The sequence below is a fragment of the Myotis myotis genome, unplaced genomic scaffold, assembly GCF_014108235.1.
Source record: "Myotis myotis isolate mMyoMyo1 unplaced genomic scaffold, mMyoMyo1.p scaffold_m19_p_18, whole genome shotgun sequence".
Classification (NCBI taxonomy): Eukaryota; Metazoa; Chordata; class Mammalia; order Chiroptera; family Vespertilionidae; genus Myotis; species Myotis myotis.
Genome location: NW_023416322.1, coordinates 42567797 through 42594801, shown reverse-complemented (window position 1 = coordinate 42594801; position 27005 = coordinate 42567797). Strand labels below are relative to the sequence as shown.

The 27005-nt window shown below is 61.1% G+C and overlaps 1 protein-coding gene across 2 annotated transcripts; it reads left to right on the top strand.

Moving 5' to 3' along the window:
- The first annotated feature begins 1044 nt into the window (after positions 1 to 1044).
- Positions 1045 to 24769, top strand: GPLD1 (glycosylphosphatidylinositol specific phospholipase D1). Of its 2 annotated transcripts, XM_036342426.1 has the most exons (26): positions 1046 to 1225; positions 1602 to 1684; positions 4382 to 4437; positions 6552 to 6630; positions 6870 to 6967; positions 7591 to 7701; positions 8406 to 8454; positions 11836 to 11890; positions 13422 to 13529; positions 14253 to 14280; positions 14369 to 14508; positions 15167 to 15232; positions 16398 to 16518; positions 16942 to 17081; positions 17658 to 17844; positions 18065 to 18175; positions 18724 to 18798; positions 18874 to 19030; positions 19500 to 19641; positions 20428 to 20533; positions 20610 to 20703; positions 20807 to 20983; positions 21656 to 21816; positions 23692 to 23718; positions 23817 to 23867; positions 24417 to 24769. In XM_036342426.1, exons 1-26 carry the CDS (start codon positions 1200 to 1202, stop codon positions 24549 to 24551), a joined length of 2583 nt encoding a protein of 860 aa, XP_036198319.1. In that variant the 5' UTR covers positions 1046 to 1199; the 3' UTR covers positions 24552 to 24769. The 2 variants fall into 2 exon arrangements, with proteins under 2 accessions (XP_036198320.1, XP_036198319.1); XM_036342427.1 differs by lacking the exon at positions 23817 to 23867 and having other exon boundaries at positions 1045 to 1225.
- Positions 24770 to 27005: the final 2236 nt, after the last annotated feature.

Below are 27005 nucleotides of genomic sequence, written 5' to 3'. Positions count from 1 at the left end.
TACTGGCTGCCCGGGTCTAGCCACTTAGACTGGTAGGTCCCCAACCAGTCATGAGGACCCGTGTCAGAACCAGAACCAGAACCAGAACCAGTCAAGGGGGTGTGATGGGTGGGACTTGGCCCCCAGCTCAGGGGCAGCCGGAAGCAGCACCGTAATGAGCATGAAGGAACAGAGGGGCCCTGGGCTGGGGTGGGGGCCTCTGTCACTGACTCAGAGTGGCTTCGGCCCACCCCCCCTTCACAGGGGCCTTCCTTCCAGGCCAGTGCTTGTTCGTGTGTTTTGTTTTTTCCAAAGAGCTAAAAATCTGAATTTCTATGTGAATGTTTCCACTTCAAGAAAGTTGGCCCATGTTTGTAAAACACCCTGTCAGCCAAACAAAACAACCAGCCATGGGCTCGGCCTCCAGCAGCGCCCGAGGCCGGAGGAGCCCGGGAGGCTGAGTTAGGTTACAGGGAAACTTGGCAGCCGGCTGAGGAGCGAAGATATCCCATCTTCCAGGCTCCTCTCCCAGCCGCCCCGCTGAGGCGGGCGTCCTTTCCTCCCCCTGAGGGTCTCCCTTCTGGCTTTTTAAAAAATAATTTTTATTTTATTCATTCATTTATTATATATATATTTTTTTATTTCAGAGCGGAGGGGAGAGGAGAGAAACATCAATGATGAGAGACTCACAGATCAGCTGCCTCCTGCACGCCCCACACTGGGGATGGAGCCCACAACCCGGGTGTGTGCCCTTGACCAGATCTGAACCGTGACCTCCTGGTTCATAGGTCGATGCTGAACCCCTGAGCCAGGCCGGCCGGCTCCCTTCTGGCTCTTAATGCGCAACCTGCTCAGCTCTAAGCTCAGCGTCACCCCCACGAAGACTCACCTAACTGTCCCCACAATGAGGGGCTGCAGCCCGGACAGCACCGGGCAGGTGTGTGCTGAGCCCAGGGTTTTGGGAGCCCTGAGCCTGGGTCCTGCCTCTGTCCCCTGCCCCCGCCCCACGTGGGACGGGCGTCTTGGCTGGGGCTGCAGGAATCCGGCCCCACAGCAGGGAGCTCTGGGAACGCAGGGGAGAGAGCAGGACTGGCTGCTCTTGTGTAACCCACACGAGTGTCAGTATCTGTTGCCAAACACGGAGGGAGAAGCCACCCCAGCTGGTCCTCCGGCCGTCCCAGCGCAGGCGGCGGAGTCCGAGGAGCCTCGGCCGGGACAGGATGCTCGGGCCGGCGGCCCTGGGAAGGTGAGGGGCCGGGCCAGGGACGCCCCGGGCGACAGGGAGGCTGCTTTTGAGAGAAAGCAAATGCTTGGAGGCCGCTTTGCTCGTGACTCCATATAACTCCGCGTTAGAGGGGAAGCCGGGAGCCTCGCAGGAGCCGCTGCTCCCACGGGCGGGGCGGGCACGTGGGTCTCCCTGCAGGTGCTTGCCGTTGGGGGAAGTTAACAGTAAACAGCTAATTCCCGGCCAAGGATATTCTCTAGAAGCGAGGCTTGGTTTCCGTGCCAGCGACTTGCTCACGGGAGAGCGGAGGGTCGGGCCGGACTGGGGGCAGGTGGGGGGCGGGGCGGGGTCTGTCCCAGCCCCGGGAGCCCTGAGCCGCGGGCCTGTCTGCCTGCAGGGTCTGGTGCTGCCTGCTCCTCGCGCTGGGCGCCCTGTGTCCTGGAGGCTCGCCGTGCGGCCTTTCGACCCACATAGAAATAGGTGAGTGCGGCAGGGCGGGTCGTGGTGCGGGGGACGCCGAGTGTGTCAGGGAGGTGGAGCGGCCGGCAGTCCGGCCCTGTGTGGGGGACGGTGTCCTGCTGTGCTGGCCGCCCACCGGGAGCCGAGAGGCCAGGGCCAAGGCCTCCAGGCTTGGGGGCTGTGGGTGGGCTTGGAGGAGAGCTAGGAAGCTAGGGGGTCTGGAGCTCCTGTCGGGGAGAGTGAGGCGCTGGGGGGACAGAGGCTCCAGGAGGGAGGGCGGGGGTGCAGTGCGGGGTGTGAGGAATGCTTCCCACGGGCAAGTCCACGGAAGGTACGTGTGCGGCCACGGGAGCGGGTCCCGGGGTCAGGTGGCTTTAAGGGGTCGGCTTCAGGCCCGGCCAGCGTGGCTCAGTGGTTGAACATCGACCTACGAACCAGGAGGTCACGGGTTCGATTCCCAGTCAGGAAACATGCCCGGGTTGAAGGCTCAATCCCCAGTAGGGGGCGTGCGGGAGGCAGCCAGTCAGTGACTCTCTCCTTGTTGACGTTTCTCTCTCTCCCTCTCCCTTCCTCTCTGAAATCAACTAAATATATATTTTTATATGAAAGCAGGAGGGAGTTGGCCTCCTTAATGAATCGTACAGTTCTAGGAAAGTGAAATTGCTCAAACTATGGAAGTGCGCCGACGAGGAGGAACCAACATCAATGGGAGTTTTCACGTTTTTAATCCTCAGAGCTCAGCAATTAGCAAGATGGATGAAATCCAAAATGCCAACAAAATCAGATCCTGGCTTGCCTTTCTCGAGCAGGTGCCAAGCAAAGGTCCTCACAGGGGAATACACGTTAACAACATGAGATAGGTTAAGTATGTATAAACATGTTCACGTGGACGTAACTGAAGGCAGCTCCTAGCCTGTGACGTTGAAGATGTTTTACGTAAGAGGAAGCTGTAACCTCACTTAGTGACTAGGGTGGAAGGTGTCATGAAGATGGCGGCTCACGTTCCCTCGCCTCACAGAGGGGCTGTGTGGAGGGCGGACATGGGTGTGAGTCAGTGCGTCAGAGTCCGCCTCTTCCAGGGGTCTGAGTCCGTAAATCGCAGAGTCCTGGTCCCGGCTGCCTGTGTGGGCTGTGCCCGGCCGAGTCTCTTACGGCACCGATGTCTACAGCAGTGGCTGTTTTCTTGTATGAATTTAAAAATTGGATGTGGCCCTGGCCAGTGTGGCTCAGTGGATAGAGCATCAGCCTGCAGACCAAAGGGTCCCGGGTTCGATTCCAGTCAAGGGCACCAACCTCAGTTGCAGGCTCCTCCCCAGCCTGGGCCCTGGTTGGGGCTCGTTCAGGAGGCAACCCATCGGTGTGTTTCTCTCACATCCATGTTTCTCTCTGTCTCTCCCTCCCTCTCCCACTCTCCCTAAAAATCAATGGAAAATTATCCTCGGGTGAGGATTAACAACAACAAAAAAGAAAAACTGGAGGTGATTCCCAATAGAAATGAGGCATGAATCACCCTCGAGCGTCTCTTCGGAGGAATGTTGACTCTAAGGAGGTCGGGTGTGGTGTCCCCTGTGGGCGTGTGGGTGGTGCAGGCGGCCTCTGAGACTGGTTGTCCGAGTAAAGTCGTCCCGCGATAAGGACACACCTGGGCTCCCTCCGGCTCAGCCCCGTGGGGCCGGCATCGCCTCTCCCGCTGGCTTATGCTCGGGGGTGTGGCGAGGTAGGTTCTGGGACGGGCTGACTTCTGTCTGCTGAGCTCCTGCCAGGTGCCAGCCACGCTCGTCGCAGCACTGGTTTCCTCTCGCTCTCTCCATGGGCTGCAGGTGGGCATCACTTGCTTTCACACAGGAGGGGCTGAGGCCTCGGCGGTTAGCTTAGCCCGGGGCGTGGAGTGGGTGAGCAGGAAACGTAAATCATCATGCAGACGTGGGGTACTGCCCTGGTATTTATATGAACTTATATTACATAAACAGTACATGGCTGTAACTATGGCTGCTGAAAATGACCAGTGAGAACAAACTTCATTTTCACTTCCCACTACCTTCACAGTTACAACCATCTCTCTCTATAAAAGCCTAAGTGACCGTCCGACCGTTCGACTGGTAGCTATGATGCGCACTGACCACCAGGGGGCAGACGCTCAACACACAGGCATGGACACATGGAACAGACTGATGAATCTGAGAGGGAAGCGGGGGAGGGCAGGAAGAGATTAACCAAAGATCTTATATGCATACTAGAGGCCCGGTGCATGGATTCGTGCACTGGTGGGGTCCCTCAGCCTGGCCTGTGGGGATTGGGCCAAAACCGGCAGTCCAACATCCTTCGAGGGGTCCCAGATTGCAAGAGGGTTCAGGCCAGGCCGAGGGACCCCACCAGTGCACGAATCTGTGCACTGGGCCTCTAGTAAAATTATGTTTTCTGTTTCTTTTTAAATATATGTTTTTATTGATTTCAGAGAGGAAGGGAGAGGGAGAGAGAAACATCAGTGATGAGAGAGAATCATGGATCGGCTGCCTCCTGCACAGCCCCTACTGGGGATCAAGCCCACAACCCAGGCATGTGCCCTGACTGGGAATCCAACTGTGACCTCCTGGTTCATAGGCCGACGTTCACCAACTGAGCCACACCAGTCGGGTTATATTTGCCTTTTAAAATGAGTCTGGGCATCTGTTTTCAGCATGTGGTTGAACTTGATCGATGTGTGTGTCTCTTTCTCAGGACACAGAGCTCTCGAATTTCTCCACCTACAGGATGGAAGCATCAACTATAGACAGGTATCGTCTGATTTTTCTCTGATTCCAGGTGCCAAAGGTCCTTGCAGACTTAACCAGTAACTTTCAGAGCCTTTTCATGTCTTTATGAACCATTAGTAATATTTTGGGCTAAAAGGCACATTCCCCCGGCACTGGTGCTAACGCACGCAGACATGTCACTGGAAATCCCTGAGTGCCCGCGTGCTCGCCCCTCCCTTTTAACTCACAGAGGCCTTTTATAATGACACCCTCCGATCCCTTCCAAACACGGGGGGCTGATTTATGTTTTTTATCTGCAAATGTGGACCCTTGCAGATTCTCCTCCTTCCCACAGCCTGCTCTCGGGGGAGGGTGGAACGCGGCTCACTGGTCCAGTTGGTGCGAGGCTGCAGAGGGCGTGGGCAGGGGGCTGGCTGGCTGGCACACGGGCGGATCCCCACGGGCTGGGCTGCAACAGCTCGGCCAGCCTGCGCGCTCCAGGTCCGTGTTGGGTTGGCTCTGGGTTGTCTTTTGGTGAAACATCCGGAGGCGCCTGCTCCTTAAAGACTGGTGCCGACCAAATGAATTGGGAGCAATGCCTAACGCGGAGAAACCGGGCACCCGTTGGCGAGACTGTGAGGCCCACTGCGCCTCCCTCATGGCTGTCCACCCGCCCGCCCAGAACAGGTTCCATCTCCCGATTGTGAAAGTGGTAACTCCCTGCAGCAAAGGAACCCTCCGATGACAACGCTGACATTTTGCTTTATGTCTCCAGGCGTGTTCCTGCATTTATTAGTACTTTTCCCCCCAAAGTGACGACAGTCTCCACATTATTTTATAACTTGCTCTTTGCATTTAAGGTGGCAGGCATCTTTCCATGTCACTGGAGGGCTTCAGAATAAGTTTTAAGAGTCACATGTCTCCTGTTCCCCGGAGCGCACCAGCACGTGTTCAGCCAGTTCCTTGCTTTACTCTTCGTTTTGGAAAGTTGTAAAACCCGTGGCAGTTGGAACAGACAAGTCACTCCCGAGTGCCCTTTGCCCGGTGTCCCCAGTTGTTGGCAACGTCGTAGTTGCCTTTTCGCCCTCCCTCTGCACATTGATTTTTCCGACGTGGTCCTGATTGCCCTTTAACTCTTCGTGGTGTGATTCCCGGAAACGAGGCCATTGTCCTGTGACCACAGCGTGATCCTCTCGTTCAGGAAATCGACGCTGACGTAACACTGCTGCCCGCGCCCCTGGCCTCCGTCCGGCTCCTCCGGGGCCTCAGGCTCCCGTCGGGGTTCCAGGACCCGGGCCCCGTCTGTGCTCAGGTGTGGGTTCCCAGGGACCCCCTCCAACCGGGGACAGGCCCACCCTTGTCGTTAGTGACCTTGACTTTGGAAAAGGGCAGTCCAGTAACTTTCAGCTTTGCCTGCCGGTTCCCTATCATTAGATTCTGCTGCAGGTATATTTTGGCAGAAACATGGTAACACATCGAAGGGATGCTAGATTCTTCTCATTGCATCGTATCGGCAGGCACACGGGGCTGACGTGCACCATTTGGGGCAATCGTTTTTGTTGCCATGGTTGCATTTTTAGTCCTAAATTTCCATTCGCCTGGCGAGGCTCAGTGGTTGAGTATCAACCTGTGAACCAGGAGGTCAGGGTTCGATTCCTGGTCAGGGCACAGGCCCGGGTTGTGGGCTCGATCCCCAGTGGGGGCCGTGCAGGAGGCAGCCGGTCCAGGATTCTCTCTCATCACTGATGTTTCTCTCTCTCCCTCTCCCTTCCTCTCTGAAATCAATAAAAAGTACATATTTTTTTTAGGGAAGCAGGTGTCGTTAACCCTCCCGCAGCCACAGCACAGCCTTCCTCTGCAGCGCAGGCCACGGGCGGACAGCCAGGCCCTCTGCTGTTCTCCGTCACTGCCTGTCACTGCGGCCTGAGCGCCTTGCACACCAGTCCCGGGGAGCCGGGGGCAAGGCCGCTCCGCGGGGATGGAGATGAGGGGTGCCGTTCCCTCGGGGATGGGCTCTCCGTGAGGCTGTGTCCGCAGGCGAGAGCCGGGCTCTGCAGGCTGGGGAGTCGCGCTGGCCTCCACGTGAATTTCATTTTCCCTCCACCCGGTCCCGCCTCCATCTGCGGACCCTGCCCTGACCTCTGCTTCGCCCTCAGCTGCTGCTCCAGCACCGGGACGCGTACCAGGCCGGGGCCGTGTTTCCCGACGCCTTCTACCCGGGCATCTGCCAGAGAGGTGAGGCCCCCCGCCCCACCCCCCCGTCTCCCACCTGCCCTGGGCTGAGTTCAGAGTTGCGTTCCCGTGAGCTGGGGTCCCGTGAGCTGGGGTCCCTTGCCCTTCCCCTCTTCCTTGGGGCCCACAGGAGCGCCCACAGGCCTGGAGGGCAGGTGGAGGGAGGCGGTGCGGGGGGCGGGGTGGGGGAGGGGGCCTCCTGCTTCTCCAGGCAGGTCCTGAGCCCTGGCTCTGTCTGTCAGGGCGCTTTCACGAGGTGTCCGAGAGCACCCACTGGACCCCCTTCCTCAACGCCAGCGTCCACTACATCCGGGAGCGCTACCCCCCGCCCTGGGAGAAGGTGGGCCCTCGTCCTTGGCCTCCTTGCCCCCACCCCGCTCTGCCCTCAACGCCAAGCACAGCACCCGGGACCGGCAGGCGCTGGTTCACACGTGAAATTATTTTGCGAGTTTGGGGCAGGTCACGGGGCCGTTTTGCTCCGACGCTAGTTCATCGGGAAGCACCTGAAACACGGCACAGGTCCTCCGTGGTTTTGGTAACTAGACACGGATTTTTGTTGTTAATCCTCACCCGAGGATATTTTCCATTGGTTTTTAGGGAGTAGAAGGGAGAGGGAGAGACTAAAACATCACCGGTTGCCTCCTGCACGCACCCCGACCAGAGTCGGGGCACCTGCAACCAAGGTACGTGCCCTCGACCAGAAGCGAACCCGGGACCCTTCAGTCTGTGGGCCGGTGCGCTATCCGCTGAGCCACACCGGCCAGGGCTAGACATGGATTTTCCATTAAGCGTCAGTAACGGAAATGAACTCGCATTTATTTTTATTTCTATTTAAATCTTTATTGTTGAAAGAATTACACATGCCCCCTCCCCCCATTGGCCCCCTTGAGCTCACGCTTACTGAGACGCCCCACGGGGCGTCGTGGAGGTGCCCAGGCTCAAGGCCGGTGTGTGTGCGGGCAGGACACGGAGAAGCTGGTGGCCTTCCTGTTCGGCGTCACGTCGCACATGGTGGCCGACGTCAGCTGGCACAGCCTGGGCATCGAGCAGGGCTTCCTGAGGACCATGGCCGCCGTGAGTGCCCGCCCGTCAGCCTTCCCGGGGACCCGCCGCCCGAGGTCAGAGGGGCCCCCCAGGGAAAGGGACACGTCCGGCGCTCACACCGCGGGATAGGCTTCCTGCCCAAAGCGCAGTTAGTAGGTTTCCTCTTTTTAAAAAATGTATTTGTGCTGATTTCAGAGAGGAAGGGAGAGGGAGAGAGGGAGACGTCAATGAGAGAGAGTCATGCATCGCTGCCTCCTGCACGCCCCACACTGGGGATGAGCCCGCAACCCGGGCCTGTGCCCTGATGGGAATCAGACCGTGACCTCCTGGTCCCTAGGTCGGTGCTCACCCCCTGAGCCTCGCCGGCCGGTTATTTTGGGCTTTTTTTCCTTTTTAGCTTCCTGAGTGGAAATGCCATTTCCCAGGGGCACTGTGGTCTCACCCGGGGCCTCAGCCTCCGGAGCCCCGTCCGTCAGTGCGGACAGGGTTCTGTGAGGCGGCGAGGACTCGGGGAGACAGGTGGCTGCCGTACAGGCGCACGCGTCCCCGCAGCTTCATCTGGCAGCTCAGCGGCCAGTGTGACTCCTCCAGCAGATCAATGGGAATAAGGAGGAAAGCCCAGGGCTTCCCTGGACCCTGAGCCGCCCGCCCGCACCCTCGGCGGCCGCCCGCCCGCCCGCGGGGAAGGAGCAGCCGCTCGGCGATGCCTGAGACGGTGGTTCTCTGCTCCTCAGATGGACTTTCACGGCTCCTACTCCGAGGCGCACCCGGCTGGAGATTTTGGTAAGTTTTCTCACTTGCCAAGGTCTCTTCTGCGGTAGATTTCATGTGTAATGAAGCCACTATTTAAAAGTGTATTTTTAAATACGTTTTTATTGATTTCAGAGAGGAAGAGAGAGAAACATCAATGATGAGAGAGAGTCATGGATCGGCTGCCTCCTGCACGCCCCCCACTGGGGATGGAGCCCGCAGCCCGGGCCTGTGCCCTGACCGGGAATCAAAACCCTGACCTCCAGGTTCATAGGTGGACGCCCACCCACTGAGCCACGCCAGCCGGGCTGTGTGTGCGTGTGTGTTGTTTTTGTCATATCTTGCCAGCAGCACATACTGACTGCTTTCTGCTTTCATGTTGTGGTTTACCCAGCGCATGGGCACACCTCGTTTAACAGCCATGCACTTCCGAGCAGTTGTGTACATGTGTATTTTTTGAAAAAAAAAAAAAAAATCACATTTTATTGACTTGCATTATAGTTTTAGAACAGCCATGGGCAAACCACGGCCCACGGGCCGGATCCGGCCCGTTTGAAATGAATAAAACTAAAAAAAAAAAAAAAAGACCGTGCCCTTTTATGTAATGATGTTTACTTTGAATTTATATTAGTTCACACAAACACTTTGAATTTATATTAGTTCCGGCCCTCCGGTCCAGTTTAAGAACCCATTGTGGCCCTCGAGTCAAAAAGTTTGCCCACCCCTTTTTTAGAAACACTTTTCTTTTATATCAGATGGACGTTCATGACCTCGTGTCTGCTAACGCACCAGCTCTTAGTCGGTAGCTGCCTCCCTTCTCTGTAGGCAGTCACCTGTACATATCCAACCGGGATGGTGAGCGGAGGCGTCTGAAGGAACGTCGCAGCCTGTCTTTCCTTAGCGCGAAAAGCACTTTGGTTACGGGGTCACTTTCCCCCTCAATTCATGCTTCACTCGCTAAGATTTTAAAAGATCAACTTCCATAGCCCTGACCAGTTTGGCTCAGTAGATAGAGCGTCAGCCTGCGGACTGAAGGGTCCCAGGTTCGATTCCGGTCAAGGGCATGTACCTTGGTTGCGAACACATCCCCAGTAGGGGGTGTGCAGGAAGCAGCTGATTGATGTTTCTCTCTCATCGATATTTCTAACTATCCCTCTCCCTTCCTCTCTGTAAAAAAAATAAAATATATATTTAAAAAAATAAATAAATAAAAGATCAACTTCCATAAAGACATGCCTGCACCTAAAACAACAAAAGCATGTAACAGCTGAGCAGACGTGTGTAACAGCTGAGCAGACGTGTGTAACAGTTGAGCAGACGTGTGTAACAGCTGAGCAGACGTGTGTAACAGCTGAGCAGACGCGTGTAACAGCTGAGCAGACGCGTGTAACAGCTGAGCAGACGCGTGTAACAGCTGAGCAGACGCGTGTAACAGCTGAGTGGACGCGTGTAACAGCTGAGCAGACGCGTGTAACAGCTGAGCGGACGCGTGTAACAGCTGAGCAGACGCGTGTAACAGCTGAGCGGACGCGTGTAACAGCTGAGCAGACGCGTGTAACAGCTGAGCAGACGTGTGTAACAGCTGAGTGGACGCGTATAACAGCTGAGCAGACGCGTGTAACAGCTGAGCAGACGTGTGTAACAGCTGAGAGGACGCGTGTAACAGCTGAGCAGACGTGTGTAACAGCTGAGTGGACGCGTGTAACAGCTGAGCAGACGTGTGTAACAGCTGAGCGGACGCGTGTAACAGCTGAGCGGACGCGTGTACAGCTGAGCTGACGCGTGTAACAGCTGAGCGGACGCGTGTAACAGCTGAGCGGACGCGTGTAACAGCTGAGCGGACGCGTGTAACAGCTGAGCGGACGCGTGTAACAGCTGAGCGGACGCGTGTAACAGCTGAGCGGACGCGTGTAACAGCTGAGGCGGACGCGTGTAACAGCTGAGCGGACGCGTGTAACAGCTGAGCGGACGCGTGTAACAGCTGAGCGGACGCGTGTAACAGCTGAGCGGACGCGTGTAACAGCTGAGGCGGACGCGGTGTAACAGCTGAGCGGACGCGTGTAACAGCTGAGCGGACGCGGTAACAGCTGAGCGGACGCGGGTAACAGCTGAGCGGACGCGTGTAACAGCTGAGCGGACGCTGGTAACAGCTGAGCGACGCGTGTAACAGCTGAGCGGACGCGTGTAACAGCTGAGCGGACGCGTGTAACAGCTGAGCGGACGCGGGTAACAGCTGAGCGGACGCGGGTAACAGCTGAGCGGACGCGGGTAACAGCTGAGCGGACGCGGGTAACAGCTGAGCGGACGCGTGTAACAGCTGAGCGGACGCGGGTAACAGCTGAGCGGACGCGGGTAACAGCTGAGCGGACGCGGGTAACAGCTGAGCGGACGCGGGTAACAGCTGAGCGGACGCGGGTAACAGCTGAGCGGACGCGGGTAACAGCTGAGCGGACGTGTAACAGCTGAGCGGACGTGTGTAACGCTAGCGGAGCGGTAACAGCTGAGCGGACGCGGGTAACAGCTTAGCTGACGCGGGTAACAGCTGAGCCGACGCGGGTAACAGCTGAGCGGACGCGGTAACAGCTGAGCGGGACGCGGGTAACAGCTGAGGCAGGACGCGTGTAACGCTGAGCGGACGCGGGTAACAGCTGAGCCGAACGCGGGTAACAGCTGAGGTCGGACGCGGGTAACAGCTGAGCGGGACGCGGGTAACAGCTGAGCGCGGACGCGGGTAACAGCTGAGCCGACGCGGGTACAGCTGAGCCGGACCGCGGGTAACAGCTGAGCGGACGCGGGTAACAGCTGAGCGGCTGTTAACAGCTGAGCGGACGTGTGTAACAGCTGAGCGGACGCGGGTGACCAGCTGAGCGGACGCGGGTAAAAGATGAGCGCGACGCGTGTACAGCTGAGAAGACGCGGTAAAAAGCTGAGCAGACGCGTTGTAACAGTGAGCAGGCGTGTAAAGCTGAAGCGGCGCGTGTACCAGCTGAGCAGACGCGTGTAACAGCGAGAGACGTGTGTACAGTGAAGCGGACGCGTGTAACAGCTGAGCGGGAACGCGTGTAACAGCTGAGCGGGAAACGCGGGGGTAACAGCTGAGCGGACGCGTGTAACAAATGAGCGGAGCGGGTAAACAGATGGCGGACGCGGGTAACTAGCTGAGCGGACGCGGGTAACAGCTGAGCGGACGGGGTCAAGCTGCCGGACGCGGGTAACAGCTGAGCGGACGGCGGGTAACCAGCTGAGCGGACGGTGTAACAGCTGAGCAGACGTGCGTAACAGCTGAGCGGACGCGGGTAACAGCTGAGCGGACGCGGGTAACAGTGTCGAGCGCTCACAGTTCGGGTTGCGGGAGCCTGTGGGCAGCGCTGCCCCTGTGGTCTCTGACCCCCGTGCCGTGTTTTGCTCCCGCAGGCGGAGACGTGCTGAGCCAGTTCGAGTTCAGCTTTAATTACCTCGCGCGGCACTGGTGAGAGCGGGAGCGGCAGACAGGCGCCGTGTACACGCGTCTACGGAGCGCGGCCCTGTCCCCCGGGAGGCGGAGCTCACCGGCCTCGGGCCTGTGCTGTGTGGACGCAGACAGCAGAGCTGCAGACCAGACGGCACAGACGGCACAGACGGCACAGCGGGCTCCTCCCGGGTCTGAGGGTCGCAGTGAAGAGGAGAGAGGGCGCCTTCCCTGAGTGGCAGGGCGCCCTGTGCCGCGGCCGGAAGGAGCCACCGTTTCCTTTTAACCGGCCGCCTCGCGGTCCCCGAGGGGGTGGCTTAGAATCCCCTGTGGGTGGTTTCGTTCCTCCTGCCCTTTTGCTGTCCACGTGCTTGAAAGGACGTTGTTAGGAGCATTCAGGTTTCAAAACCTGGCACCTGCCTGGCCCCTGCCTGGCACCTGCCTGGCACGCGGAGCCTGGGTCACGAAGCCGTGGCCTCCATCGCCCGTAACGCTGTTGCCCCCCCCCCCCCCCCCCGTGGCCTGACCGGGTGCCGCTGCAGCCACGCCCCGGTCACACGGCTTTTTTCTCTGAATGTTTACGAAGCTGTCGGAGGTGGCGGAGTCTGTCCCCAGTCCCAGCCCCTGAGGGGGGAGGGCTGCCTGGGGAGGACGCCTGCAGACCAAAGAGACAAGAGGCACGGGGCGGGGGGGGGGGGGGGGAGGTGGGGCAGATGTCCCGGCAGTGCCCACCCTGTCCCTGGTCCAGCTGCCTCAGAACTAAGGGCGCCCAGAACCAGCGAGTCACTCAGGTGACCGGAGGCCCGCGGGCCGCGGCGCCCAGGGAGAGGGGGGACACGGGGGCGTCCGCACCGCGCTGCCGCCTCTCAGTGTCCCTTGGTTTGGGGCCTTTGGAAATTTTTCACTTTCTTGCTTGCCTGGTGATTGACATAAGAAATTATTTTTGTTATTTTCAACAAAAACCTAGCCTTTTAGGCTATTTTTATTGGAAGGACCATCCTGGGTTCTTGTAAAAATAGAAACTGGGCCCCAACAGATTCTTTCTCACAGACACTGACGTCTGGAGAGCTAGGGCCTCGGGGAGAAAGCAGGGGGCGGGGCGGGGGGGTGGGAGGAGCGGAGGGGCGCCCAGCACAGAGCGGAGGCGCTGCCCGTCCCCCCCGGGAAACAGCTTGTGTCTGTGACCCGACCCAGTTCTCCCCCCTCCTCACGGGCCGGGGAGCCGGGGGTCGGGTGGCAGCCATTGTCTTACAACAATGATCTTGAGACCATTTCAACTGAAAAGAGTAAAAAGGCTGCCCTGCTCCTGGGACTCTGAACCCACAAAACCAAACACCCGTGCACCCGGGAGCCTCCCTCCTGGGGTGTGGCTCAGACGTGTTAGGTGATGGCTCCGGTGCGGCGCCGACATGCGCCTGGGACCAGGCACCGCCCTGCAGGCCCTCTGGTGGCCCCGCACGGCAGGCGAGGGATGGCGCGCAGGTGGCGTCACCTCTACTACCGCCTTCACCTTCCGAGTCCACACTCGGCCCTGATCCTGCCGCTCCCCCAGGTACGTGCCCGTCGAGGACCTGCTGGGCATCTACAGGAAGCTCTACGGCAAGGACGTCATCACCAAGCACGTCATCATCGAGTGCACCTACCTTCAGTTCTTGGAGATGTAAGTGCGGCCGGAGAATCACACAGGAGCGTGTCGCCGCCTCCTGGCCCACGTCTTGGTGATTCTGTGTCTGTCCTGGAGGCCCTGTGTCCGTCTGGGGGGCGCTGTGTCCATCTGCATGGTCCTGTGTCCGTCTGGGGGGCCCTGTGTCCATCAGGGGGGGCCTGGGTCCGTCTGGGGGACCCTGTGTCCATCCTGGTGGCTCTGTGTCCATCCTGGTGGCTCTGTGTCCGTCTGGGGGGCCCTGTGTCCATCCTGGTGGCTCTGTGTCCATCCTGGTGGCTCTGTGTCCGTCTGGGGGACCCTGTGTCCATCCTGGTGGCTCTGTGTCCATCCTGGTGGCTCTGTGTCCGTCTGGGGGACCCTGTGTCCATCTGGGAGGCCCTGTGTCCGTCCTGGTGGCCCTGTGTCTGTCTGGGGGGCCCTGTGTCCGTCCTGGTGACCCTGTGTCTGTCCTGGTGGCTCTGTGTCCGTCTGGGGGGCCCTGTGTCCGTCTTGGTGGCCCTGTGTCCGTCTGGGGGGCCCTGTGTCCGTCCTGGTGACCCTGTGTCCATCTGGGGGGCCCCGTGTCCGTCCTGGTGGCTCTGTGTCTTCAGTGCGGGTTGGTGGGTGGATTTAGCTGGCCCTGGGTGCTTACACGATAGTTGATGCAGCTCTTCCTTCGTTATTTGCTTCGCTCTCTGTGGGGCCACAGCTCACGGCCACGCTCACTGTGTGTTGCAGGTACGGCGAGGTGCTGGCTGTCTCCAAGGTACAGCCTCCTTCCCCGGGACCGCCCCGCGAGAGGCTCCGCGGGCCCGGGCAGCGCCCGATGCCGTCTCCCCGCTATGTCCCCCCAGCTCTACCCCACCTACTCCCGGAAGTCCCCGTTCCTGGTGGAGCAGTTCCAGGACTACTTCCTCGGGGGCCTGGACGACATGGCCTTCTGGTCCACCAACATCTACCGCCTCACCAGCCACATGCTGGCCCACGGGACCCGGTGAGCGGCCTGTCCTCCCCCACGCCCCGCCCCTGCGTCCCACAGCCCTCGCGGGTTCCTGTGAGCACACGCCTGCGCTCCCTGAGCTCCGCCTCCTCCTCCGTGAATGGCAGGCAGGGTCCCGCCGGGGCTGCTGGGAGGGAGGGGCGGAGGTGGCCCTGGTGGCCGGGCGCCTGGTGCGCACTCCTGCCTGGGCTCTGCTGCTGCTGTCAGAAGGGAGTTCAGTGTGACGGGCGGGGTTTGAACATGTGGCCACAGGGGGATGGCCTGCACGTGTCTGTTTTATAAAGTTCACGTGGCTCACGTGGCTGAGCATCGACCTATGACCCAGGAGGTCACAGTTCGATTCCCGGTCAGGGCACAGGCCTGGGTTGCGGGCTCCATCCCCAGTGTGGGGTGTGCAGGAGGCAGCCAGCCCCTGATTCTCTCTCATCACTGATGTTTCTCTCTCCCTCTCCCTTCCTCTCTGAAATGAAACACAACAACAACAAAGATTTTAAAAAGCAGACTTAGCCCTCACGGGGTCTGAGCGGGTTCCTGGGCTCAGGGCAGCTCAGCGGTGCGGGGCAGGGCGGGCGGCTGGGCCTGGGTAGCTGTGGAGGCTCCTCAGTCGCTCCCCCTCCCCCTGGAGGAGGCCTGACCCCGAGCTGCCCCGCAGGGACTGCAGCCTGCCCGAGAACCCGCTGTTCATCGCCTGCGGCGGCCAGCGGACCAGCCCCCAGGGGTAAGTGTCCCAGCCTGGCTCCCAGCGACATGCTCACTGAGGGTGTGCCCTCCCAGCCGGTGGGTTCAGAGCGGAATCACGGGACGGGCTGGGCACGAGTAGGCGCTCAGCGAGGCACACGCCAGCCTGCTGCTCAGTCACCATCACGTGGGAGCGAGTGGTGTTAGTGATGCCGCTACTGCTGTCCTCACCCTTAACCTTGACCCAGGCCTCACCTTTAACCTTGACCCAGGCTTCACTCTTAACCTTGACCCAGGCCTCACCTTTAACCTTGACCCAGGCTTCACTCTTAACCTTGACCCAGGCCTCACCTTTAACCTTGACCCAGGCTTCACTCTTAACCTTGACCCAGGCCTCACCTTTAACCTTGACCCAGGCTTCACTCTTAACCTTGACCCAGGCCTCACCTTTAACCTTGACCCAGGCTTCACTCTTAACCTTGACCCAGGCTTCACCTTTAACCTTGACCCAGGCTTCACCTTTAACCTTGACCCAGGCCTCACCTTTAACCTTCTCCCAGGCCTCACCCTGAGGAGCAGTGGCCAGTGAGGCCGTGTCTGAGGACGAGGCCGGGCCTGATCGGGTGTGGGACTGGGTGCCCAGGCTGCACATTTCATTCAGGGCTGGGCAGTGAATAGTGCAGGTGACACATTCCTCCTCGTTGGGTGGGACCATGGGCCCCAGGTGCTCGTCAGGGTCCGTGTTCCTGGGGCCACATCGTTGTGCGTTTGGGGAACGAGGACATGAGACGGAGAAGCGCGACACGGACGGTGGTGCCTTGTAAGGAACTGTGTAGCTTTAGGCAGAAACTCGTGCAGCACGGGGACGAGAGGGGGGACTGTCAGGGACTCCATGGCCCGTGTGGCTTAGCGGACAGCATGTCGGCCTGTGGACAGAAGGGTCCCGGGTTTGATTCAGGTCAAGGGCACGTACCTTGGTTGCAGGCTCCTCCCCGGCCCGGGCCCTGGTCAGGCCTCGGGCAGGAGGCAACCCATCGATGTGTCCCTCTCACATTGATATTTCTGTCTTCCCCTCTCCCTACAAATCAATGGAAAAATATCCTCGGGTGAGGATTAAAAAACAAACACAAAATGGGCTCTGAACCTGTGACTGAGGCGATGACATGCTTCAGCTCAGGGTGGTTCTGGTCTGTCCCGCTCTCCAGCTCCCAAGTGCAGAAAAGCGACGCCCACAGAAACCTGACTGCCTCCCTCCCCCAGGACGCCGGGAAGAACATAAACTACACGGCGAGGGGCGCCGTCTTCAGCGTGGACTCCTGGACCTCGGTGAGGGGTGTCCGCTCTGCGAGGAGAGGGCCCCTGCGGGCCTGTCCCGCGGCCTCACGGGCTGTGTGGCGGACGCTCCCTGAGAGGCACTCGCGTGTGCCAGGCCCCAGGCCCTCGGCCGCCAGTCTGGTCTGTGCCAGAGCCGCCGCGGGAGGGCGAGCCGCCGCGGGAGGGCCGCTGGCTCAGGGGGAATGGACAGAGGCCCCCAGCGGCTGCTCTGGGCTGCCTGGGCCCTCGTTTGGCCTCGGTCTCCCTTGTGTCCCCGAACTCGCGAGGGTCTGGCTAGCGCTTGGTCACTCCAGGCCTCTCCCGTCTGCGTCTGTGTCTGCAGGGCCCGCGTCAGGGACGGTCGGCCTCCCACGGGGGGGCTGCTTGTGCCCGGTTCACAGAAGGCCTCCCCCATCGCCACGACTCTCGTTCCAGGACTCGATGTCCTTCATGTACCAGACCCTGGAGAGGAACCTGCGGACGCTCTTCACGGGCAGCTCCCAGCGGCCGCGGAAGCACGTGTCCAGCCCCCTGGCGTCGTACTTCCTGTCCTGTCCCTACGCGAGGCTGGGCTGGTGGGTGCGCGTGTGTCTGGCTCTGTGTGCCTGTCCCTGTCGTTTGACCGATGGAGTGAGTGGCCCCTGTTGTCCGTCCATTCGTCATCATCAGCGTTACCTTGGTTACGTGGCTGTAACGCTAAGATGTCTCCTTCACGTCGGTCAGGACTGTGTACCAACCTCGCGGAGTTGCCCCACCTGCAGGGCTGGGGCGCACCGGGTGCTGCCGGGGTCCTGTGCGCGGGGACAGGTGGCCACAGGTTTGGGGAGTGACAGCATTAGAAGGAGAAGCGCAGACAGTGGTGTGGTGACGGGAACAGTGTAGCTTTTATTTTTTAAAAAATATATATTTTTAATGATTTCAGAGAGGAAGGGAGAGGGAGAGAGAAACATCCATGATGAGAGAGAATCATTGATCAGATGCCTCCTACACGCCCCCCACTGGGGATCGAGCCTGCACCCCGGGCCTGTGCCCTGCCCGGGAATCAAACCCTGACCTCCTGGTTCATAGGTCGCCGCTCAATCGCTGAGCCCACCGGCCGGGCAACAGCGTAGCTGTTAGCAGACACCAGGCGGGCTCTCTCGTCCCCACAGGGCGATGACCTCGGCCGACCTCAACCAGGACGGGCACGGCGACCTGGTGGTGGGCGCCCCGGGCTACAGCCGCCCCGGCCACATGCACGTGGGGCGCGTGTACCTCATTTACGGCAACGACCTGGGGCTGCCCCCCATCGACCTGGACCTGGAGGCCGAGGCCCACGGGGTCCTGGAGGGCTCCCAGGTGAGGCGGCGTTCCCACAGGGGCGCCCGCTCCTCGGGCAAGTCCCGGGTGAAGGGTGGGTTTTTGGTTCGTTGGTGTTCACATGGGCCCCGGGGTTTCCAGACCTTTCCATCCCGGGCTCCCCATCTTCCTGTGTCACGGGCGCTGCGTGTTGTGCGTGGGACGCGCGGCTGTCTCAGGGCTGCCTGAGCCGAGCTGAGCCCAGGACTTGCTGCCCCAGCCCGCAGGCCGCTTCGGCTCCGCCCTGGCCGTGCTGGACTTCAACAGGGACGGGCTGCCCGACCTGGCCGTGGGCGCCCCCTCTGCGGGCTCCGAGCAGCTCACCTACAAGGTCAGGCTGGGGGTGGGGGAGGGGGTGGGCGGAGGGGGGCCGAGCCGCTGGCAGCAGCAGACGGTCGGACGAGCCGGCCCAGCGTCTGGGTGGGTGACCTGGGCGCCCCCTTCGGTCCCTGATGAGGCCTCGGCCCCTGGCACACCTGTTCCTGCCTCCTGGCCTCCTGCCTCCTGCCCCCAGCAAATGCTTTGCTCCCCGAGGTGCGGGGGCGGGGGGGGAGGAAGGTGACACAGTCCAGGCCATGGGGCTTCCGTCGGGCACAGACCCAGCCGGGCCAGGCTGCCGTCCTAACCGCTGGGCCTCGCACACGGGGGCAGGGTCATCACATCCCGTGAGGGACCCTGGGGCGGCAGAACCAAGGCCACGCCTGCTCTGGGGCTACAACAACCTCGAGGCAGAGAAATGCCAGGCGGTCCTCCCACCCGCCCCGGGAACCAGCGGGGCCCAGGCCCGTGTCCGTCACGGGAGTCTGCCCGTGGGACGGACGGGACTGCCTGGTCCTCCCACTCTCCCGACCTCACTGCCGGCCGGCCTGTCCTCGCCAGGGCGCGGTGTACGTCTACTTCGGCTCCAAGAGAGGAAAACTGTCCCAGGCCCCCGACGTCACCATCTCCTGCCAGGTACGTCCCCTCGGCCGGTGGGGCCTGGGGCTGGGCGTCCCCGCCCAGGTGAGGACACGTGGCCTCCGTCCCCAGGACACGTACTGCAACCTGGGCTGGCGGCTCCTGGCGGCTGACGTGGACGGAGACGGCGCGCCCGACCTGGTGCTGGGCTCCCCCTTCGCGCCGGGCGGCGGGAAGCAGCGGGGCATGGTGGCCACCTTCTACTCCGGCCCCGGCCGACGCCACGGAGGTAGTCCCTGCTCGGTCCCGGGCCTCTCCTCCTCACCCCACGTCCTCCCGCGTCAGTCCCGCAGCCGCCCCCTTACAGGCGCTTGGGGAGGGTACGCGGTGTCCCCGAGGACAGGGAGCCCGGCCTCTGGGCCCAGGCCCCAGGGCCAGTGGCTTAGCCTGAGTCCCCCAGTGACAGAGCAGGGACACTGCGGGCACCCGAGAAGCACTTCCTTCGGGACCTGCGAGTCCATCTAACGTTGGGGCCTGGGATAGGGGTGGGGGTGTCCGAGAGCTCTGGGGGGAACCCGTCCGTCCATCATTACCTACAGAGGGCCGCCTGTCCTCCTCCCTCCCGGCCTCCCTCTCTCCCGGCCTCCCTCCCTCCCAGCCTCCCTCCCTCCAGGCCTCCCTCCCTCCAGGCCTCCTTCCCTCCCATCTTCCCTCCCTCTTGGCCTCCTGAGTAAAGCCAGGGGCTGCCTGTCTTGCAGACCAGCTGAAGGTGGAGGCGGCCGACTGGCGGGTGGGGGGCGAGGAGGACTTCGCGTGGCTGGGCTACTCGCTCCACGCCGTCCGCCTGGACAACAGGACGCTGCTGCTGGCCGGGAGCCCCACCTGGAAGAACAGTAGCGGGTGAGCGGGCGCTGCTGGGCCCCTCGTCCCCTCCCCTCGTGGGCTTGGGAGACGGCTAAGTGCTCAGCCGGGGAGACGCGGAGGCTGGGCGAGGCCGCGGGTTCTCCGTAGCCATGAGAAGTGGTGCTCGGGGCCAGGGCTGCCCCTGTGAAGGGCCATGGCTTCCGGGCTCCGCGGGACTTGTCCTCTCGGCTCTGGGTGTTGCACTGCCGGGCTGGTGTCTCCAGGCCCCCCTCCCCATCACAGGCCCCTGGCCTGGCCTTCCCTCCCTGCCGTCCAGCTGTCCTTCTCTCCCACAGACGCCAGTCACGTGGCGTTAGGCCCGCCCACGCTGACCACCTCATTTATTTGTTTTGCTCATCCTCACCCGAGGACATTTCCCCACTGATTTTTAGAGAGAGTGGAAGGGAGGGGGAGAGACAGCAATGCAGAGACACATCCATGTGCCTCCCGCACGCCCCCGACCAGGGCTGGGGCTGGAGCCGGCACCGACGGCCTCGTTTTAACTGAATCTTCTCCTTAAAGACTCCGCCTCCAAATCCCATCACAGTCTGAGGGGTGGGGGCCAGGGCTTCAGCTGTGGATTTGCGGGACAAGTCAGCCCGTACTGGCGGGCACCCCTGTCCTTGCTGTCAGCCGGGCAGAGGGTGGGCCTGGTATCGGAGGGTCCCAACACCGGGCCTCCCACCCAGACGGACCCCGGTGCGCAGGGGGGACCTGGCGGGGGACCTGAGCACCAGGCCAGCTCCCGCCCCGGGCCCCTGCGCCCCGTGTGCTCCCTTCCAGTCTGGGCCAGTTGTTCCACTCGCGGGACGAGAAGCAGAGCCTGGGCCGGGTGGACGGCTACTTCCCGCCCGGCCGCCAGAGCGTGTTCTCCATCTCGGGGGACAAGGTAGGGCGCCCTCCCCCAGGACGGGCGCCGCGGGGAACGTTGTCCCAGCCGGCCTTTGACTCGTGACCCTCCACAGGCCATGGGGAAGCTGGGCACCTCCCTGTCCAGTGGCCACGTGATGGTGAACGGGGCGCGGACGCCGGTGCTGCTGGTGGGCGCCCCCACGCACGGTAGGTCCCGCGGACAGGAGCCGACGCCGGCTAGGAGTCCACTCGGGGCTCGACGTCCTGTGCCGTGTCGAGAGCCCGGCCCTGACGGTGTGGTTCGTTCCAGACGACGTGTCGAAGGTGGCCTTCCTGACCATGACCTTGCACCAGGGCGGGGTCGCCCGCATGTACCGGCTGAGCCCGGCCGCCCGGCCCGCCCTGCTCAGCACCTTCAGCGGAGACCGCCGCTTCTCCCGCTTCGGGGGCGCCCTGCACTTGAGCGACCTGGACGGTGACGGCTTAGGTAGCCTCCTTCCCAGCACGGCCCCTCCCCCCTGACCCCTGGCGGCCCCAGCCATGTCAGGTTCAACCAGCACCAGGTGTACAGAGAGAGGGAGCTGCACTTTTTCAATTAGCGATAATCGCGCCTCAGATAAACCAGTGGCTACGATACTGCCACTGCGCAAAGCTGCAGGTGTCCCTTTAAAAAAACACACATATTTGTATTGATTTCAGAGGAAGGGAGAGGGAGAGAGAGAGATAGAAACACCAATGATGAGACAGAATCACTGATCGGCTGCCTGCACGCCCCACACCGGGGATCGAACCCACAACCTGGGCCTGTGCCCTGACCGGGAGCTGAACGCTGACCTCCTGGTTCATAGGCCGATGCCCAACCCCTGAGCCACGCCGGCCGGGCTGAGCTGTACTTTTTTATATGTACGTGTGCATTTTTATTGATTCCAGAGAGGAAGGGTGAGGGGGAGACATCAGTGAGAGTGAGCTGTCCCGTGTGAAGGTGGTGGCGGGTGATGTCAGAGCCACACGTCAGTGTGGAATGATCAGCAGGAAGCCGGGGTCTCGGCTGCGGGAAGGCGGCCTGGGCGCCTGTGGGAGGCGGGCGGGCGGTCGGCCAGGAGCAGGGGCAGTGGGGGGGCCAGGGAGTGGGCGCTTCCCGCTGGTCTCACCATCACAGACGAGGTCCTCATGGCCGCCCCCCTGAGGATCGCGGACATGACCTCGGGGCTCATCGGGGGAGAGGACGGCCGTGTCTATGTCTACAACGGCAGGCACACCTTCTTCGGCGACATGACGGGCAAATGCAAGTCCTGGACGTCCCCGTGTCCAGAGGAGAAGGTAGGGTTCTCGGGCAGAGCGCGACCCGGGTCCCAGGCGGCTCTGCGGCCTTGCGGGGTCGCGTCCACTCTGGCACACACCGTCTTTATCGGAACCGAGTTCTGGTCAGGACACAGCCCTCGGCTGCGTTTTAAAGGCCCAGCCGCCTCGTTCTTGCCCCGCAGCTCGCCACTGGGACCTGGTGCCCCGTGAGCTCTGGCTCCGCCCACTGCGCCCATTCCCCCCCTGCGTCCTGGTCCCCCGCCTCGTTTCCTGGGCCCACAGCTCCTGGCCACACTTATTTTCCAATTTAAAAGTTATTTTTTAACTTGAAAAAGTTAATGAAAGTTTATTGTAAAAATTTACACAAAATGGTACAAAGAAAAATGAAAGACCATCTACCTCGAATTCCACTCTGCAGAGATAAGGCCTGCGAACCTTCTAGGATTTTTCCCTAGAACTTGATGATACATCGAATCCGCATCAAAGCTATTGGGTTGGTGTCAGGCCCCTTTATGTGGAGAAAGGAGAGCAGGGAGGCTCCCGGCACCTGCGGGGAGCCCAGAGCAGATAGGAGCACAGCCCTCCCCCGCCGGTCACACTGCGCGCATCTCCCCCGCCGGCCATACTGCGCGCATCTCCCTTGCTGGCCACACTGTGCGCATCTCCCCCGCCGGCCACACTGCGCGCATCTCCACCCGCTGGCCCCACTGCGCGCATCTCCCTTGCTGGCCACACTGCGTGCATCTCCCCCGCCGGCCATACTGCGCGCATCTCCACCCGCTGGCCCCACTGCGCGCATCTCCCTTGCTGGCCACACTGTGCGCATCTCCCCCGCCGGCCATACTGCGCGCATCTCCCTTGCTGGCCACACTGTGCGCATCTCCCCCGCCGGCCACACTGCGCGCATCTCCACCCGCTGGCCCCACTGCGCGCATCTCCCTTGCTGGCCACACTGCGCGCATCTCCCCCGCCGGCCATACTGCGCGCATCTCCACCCGCTGGCCCCACTGCGTGCATCTCCCTTGCTGGCCACACTGTGCGCATCTCCCCCGCCGGCCATACTGCGCGCATCTCCACCCGCTGGCCCCACTGCGCGCATCTCCCCCGCCGGCCATACTGCGCGCATCTCCACCCGCTGGCCCCACTGCGCGCATCTCCCTTGCTGGCCACACTGCGCGCATCTCCCTTGCTGGCCACACTGCGTGCATCTCCACCCACTGGCCACACTGCATGCATCTCCCCTGCTGGCCACACTGCATGCATCTCCCTTGCTGGCCACACTGTGCGCATCTCCCCCGCCGGCCACACTGCGCGCATCTCCCCCGCCGGCCACACTGTGCTCCGCACCACACACAGCGCTGCCCCGTGTTTGCTTTACCTGCCAACGTGCAACATGTTCCAGTGCCTCCCCAGCATCTCATTTATGTTTAGCGGTTGTCACATATTTTATCTGTAGGTGAGCCGTAGTTCATTTAGCCACTGTTATATGTAATATTCACATATAGACACTTTTACGCACATATTTTTCTTTTTTTAAGTATATTTTTATTGATTTCAGAGAGGGAGGGAGAGGGAGAGAGAGATAGAAACATCAATGAAGAAAGAGAATCATGGATCGGCTGACTCCTCTGCACACCCACCCCGGGGATGAAGCCTGAAACCCGGGCATGTGCCCTGACCGGGAATCGAACCCTGCCCTCCTGGTTCATCGATCACGCCAGCTGGGCCACATGTGCTTTTTCTGGCCTGAATTCCTCTCAGGGGAATTCCTGGTGTCGGAGAGCACGTGCATCTTTAGGCTCCTGCAGACGGGGAGGCGGGGCTCAGGGAGAACTGGCCGAAAAACCCCATGTGGGCTAGGAACTGAGCCCCCTCCCTCACCGTGTCTTTCAGGCCCAGCACGTCCTGATTTCCCCGGAAGTAAGTACCGGGAGTGAGGGGGGCTGCGGGGGCCCTGCCCCTCCTGGGAGCTGTCCGCGGGGCGCGTCTCCCAGGGCCTGTCACCGCTCTCTCTGCAGGCGAGCTCGCGGTTCGGGAGCGGCCTGGTCACCGTGCCGTCCCAGGACAAGGTGGGGCCAGGGCTGGGCTCCGGCATGCTGTCCCCGGGCTGGGGTTTGGGGGGGGCCTCATTCAGACAGGTTGTTTTCACTTGGGAAAGAGAGGAACACCCCTCACCATACACACACCCCATGGGAGAGGTCCTCGAGGACAGGTGGGTTCACAGCTCTGTCCCTTCGGCGCCCGGGGAGCGCGGGACTGAGGACAGGGAGCCGGAACCAGGCGAGGCCCCACCTGAGCTGTTTCTGCTGCCTCTGGTGGGCTGGGACGGGCACGGGCGTGGGTGAGGAGCGGACCCTCTGGTGGGCTGGGACAGGCACGGGCGTGGGTGAGGAGCGGGCCCTCTGGTGGGCTGGGATGGGCACGGGCGTGGGTGAGGAGCGGGCCCTCTGGTGGGTTGGGACGGGCACGGGCGTGGGTGAGGAGCGGACCCTCTGGTGGGCTGGGACGGGTACGGGCGTGGGTGAGGAGCGGGCCTTCTGGGCCCCAGGTGGGCAAGACAGCCGAGGTCCCGGCCCATGTCTCCAGGTCCTCTGATGACTAATGCTCTGTCTCTCCAGAACCAAGTGGTCGTGGCTGCGGAAAGGAGCTCTCTGGGAGCCCGACTGGCCGGGGCGCTTCACGTCTACAGCCTGGACTCAGACTGGAGCCCTGCCCGTGTGCCCGCCGCCCCCGCGGACACCGGGAGAACCTGATGGAAGGAGGTGAGGCTCCTGGGAGTGGAGACACGCGCAGCCAGACTGTCTGGAAACGAAACAGTGCGTCCGACTGCGCCATAAGCACGCGGCATCGTGGGCACCGGCCGCTCTCCTGCCTAAGTTAACCCCTAAGACAGCACGTGGACACCGGCGCGCAGGAAACTAACACCCGCGGCCGACGCATTAAATGCTCACGGCGTGATTCTGAATGGAAATACCGTCTAGAGTTCTGGTCTCATTAACACACACCTGAACTTATAAGTTTAACTCAAAATTACCTTTATTTCAAGATCTCAGAACACATTCCCATATATTGGCAGTTGTTGGTTTACATGTTTTTTGCAGCGTTTGTCTGTGCGACAACTTTCTTCAGAGCGAAGGGGCGGGAACGCTTGGTGCCTAACAGACCAGCTCTGATGGGAAGAGTGGGGTGAACGCGGGCTCCACCATTAGACCTCCTCCTCGGGGTCACACAAGTAAACCCGAAACTGAGCTGGGATTTAAACATGGCAGTTCCCCAAACGAGGCTGCACAGCTCTGGGGGCCTCAGCAGGACAGCCTCTCGGGGGCTCTGTGGGGCTGCGGCCTGTGCAGCGGGGGGAGGGGGTGGAGCTCCCTCAGAGGCCGGCCTCCGCGGTCCTGGCACGGGAGCTCGGTGAGCGGCGCAGCTTGCTCACTGCCTCACGCTGCTGCGCATTTGGTGCTGTAGCGCCTACTTCCAAAGAATCGTTTGCGCTCAGTCCATTTCAACTCAAACCTGAAAACCGCTGAGCGCTGTGCGTGTGGGCACAGGCTGTCCCCGCTGGAGATGTCGGTGTAAGGGGCCCCGCTGTCTCTGCGCTGGGCTGACACCCGGACCCTGCTCATCGCCCACCAGGAAGCCCCTTTACCAGCCGAGGTAGGTGCACTATTTCCCTTTTATCCGCGGACACGACTCTCCCCAAAGCCACAAGCGCACACCAGAAGGCAACACCAATCGATTCTACGCCTGGTCCGTCAAACGGAACTCTGCTCTCTGGGCGACCCTCCTGTCACAATTGAGGGTTATGACCCGTTTTACAAGAACAGGACCAAACCTGGCACAGGGAGCCTCTGCCCACGGGGACTGCATGTGGCCCTGGTGACCACAGGGCTTTCAGCCACGGCAGAGTGTGGAGCGCAAGAAACTTCACCTGTGTTCTTCACATCAGCCGGGGGATAGCAGCTTTATTCCGATCGCCAAGCCCCGTACAGGGGCCTGAGCCACTGCCTCCCAGTGTCCTCTGGAGCCGGGGCCCAGAGCACGGGGTGCCTTTGTGATGCCCGCCCGCGCTGCCTGCAGGGCTGCTTTGGATGAGGGGTATGGTTAGGGCTAGGGCAAGGCTATGATTAGGCTCAGGGCTAGGGTTAAGGGGTATGGTTAGGGCTAGGGCAAGGCTATGACTAGGCTCAGGGCTAGGGTTAAGGGGTATGGTTAGGGCTAGGGCAAGGCTATGACTAGGCTCAGGGCTAGGGTTAAGGGGTATGGTTAGGGCTAGGGCAAGGCTATGATTAGGCTCAGGGCTAGGGTTAAGGGGTATGGTTAGGGCTAGGGCAAGGCTATGACTAGGCTCAGGGCTAGGGTTAAGGGGTATGGTTAGGGCTAGGGCAAGGCTATGACTAGGCTCAGGGCTAGGGTTAAGGGGTATGGTTAGGGCTAGGGCAAGGCTATGATTAGGCTCAGGGCTAGGGTTAAGGGGTATGGTTAGGGCTAGGGCAAGGCTATGACTAGGCTCAGGGCTAGGGTTAAGGGGTATGGTTAGGGCTAGGGCAAGGCTATGATTAGGCTCAGGGCTAGGGTTAAGGGGTATGGTTAGGGCTAGGGCAAGGCTATGATTAGGCTCAGGGCTAGGGTTAAGGGGTATGGTTAGGGCAAGGGCAAGGCTATGATTAGGCTCAGGGCTAGGGTTAAGGGGTATGGTTAGGGCTAGGGCAAGGCTATGATTAAGCTCAGGGCTAGGGTTAAGGGGTATGGTTAGGGCTAGGACAAGTCTATGGTCAGGCTTAGGGCTGGGGTGAGGGTTAAGGGAATGGTTAAGGCACAAGGAGCTGAGTGGCTCAGAGACGGCCTGGCACAGGGGTGCTGGTGGAGAAGAGGGTGAAGCCTGTGACTGTTTTGAGGGACACAGGAGGGGTCAGCTGAGCCCGCCCTGGGGATCTGGTCTCCCTGGCCCCCAGAAGATTGGGGGTTGTGCCCTAGGAAGTGCGTTTTAAACACCCACCCAGGTAGGTGAGGAGCAGGTCCCGGGAATCGCTGAAAACATGGGGGCCTGGGAAGGCTGGAGCGGGTGGGGGAGGCTCGAGGTCGCCTCCCCCCGGGCGCTGGCATATGGGTGAATGTTGGCTCAGGCCAAGGGAAGGTGGGACCTGAGGGGTGAGGCGGACTGTCCCTAGAGCCCAGGGAGCCTCTCTGTCCTCGTGAGCCCGAGGCTG

Coding starts and splice junctions, on each gene's coding strand:
- GPLD1 (XM_036342426.1), top strand. CDS start 1,200: ATGCTCGGGCCGGCGGCCCTGGGAAG. Junction 8,455..11,835: donor GCACCCGGCTGGAGATTTTG/GTAAGTTTTCTC, acceptor TTGCTCCCGCAG/GCGGAGACGTGCTGAGCCAG. Junction 19,031..19,499: donor CCCCGGCCGACGCCACGGAG/GTAGTCCCTGCT, acceptor CCTGTCTTGCAG/ACCAGCTGAAGGTGGAGGCG.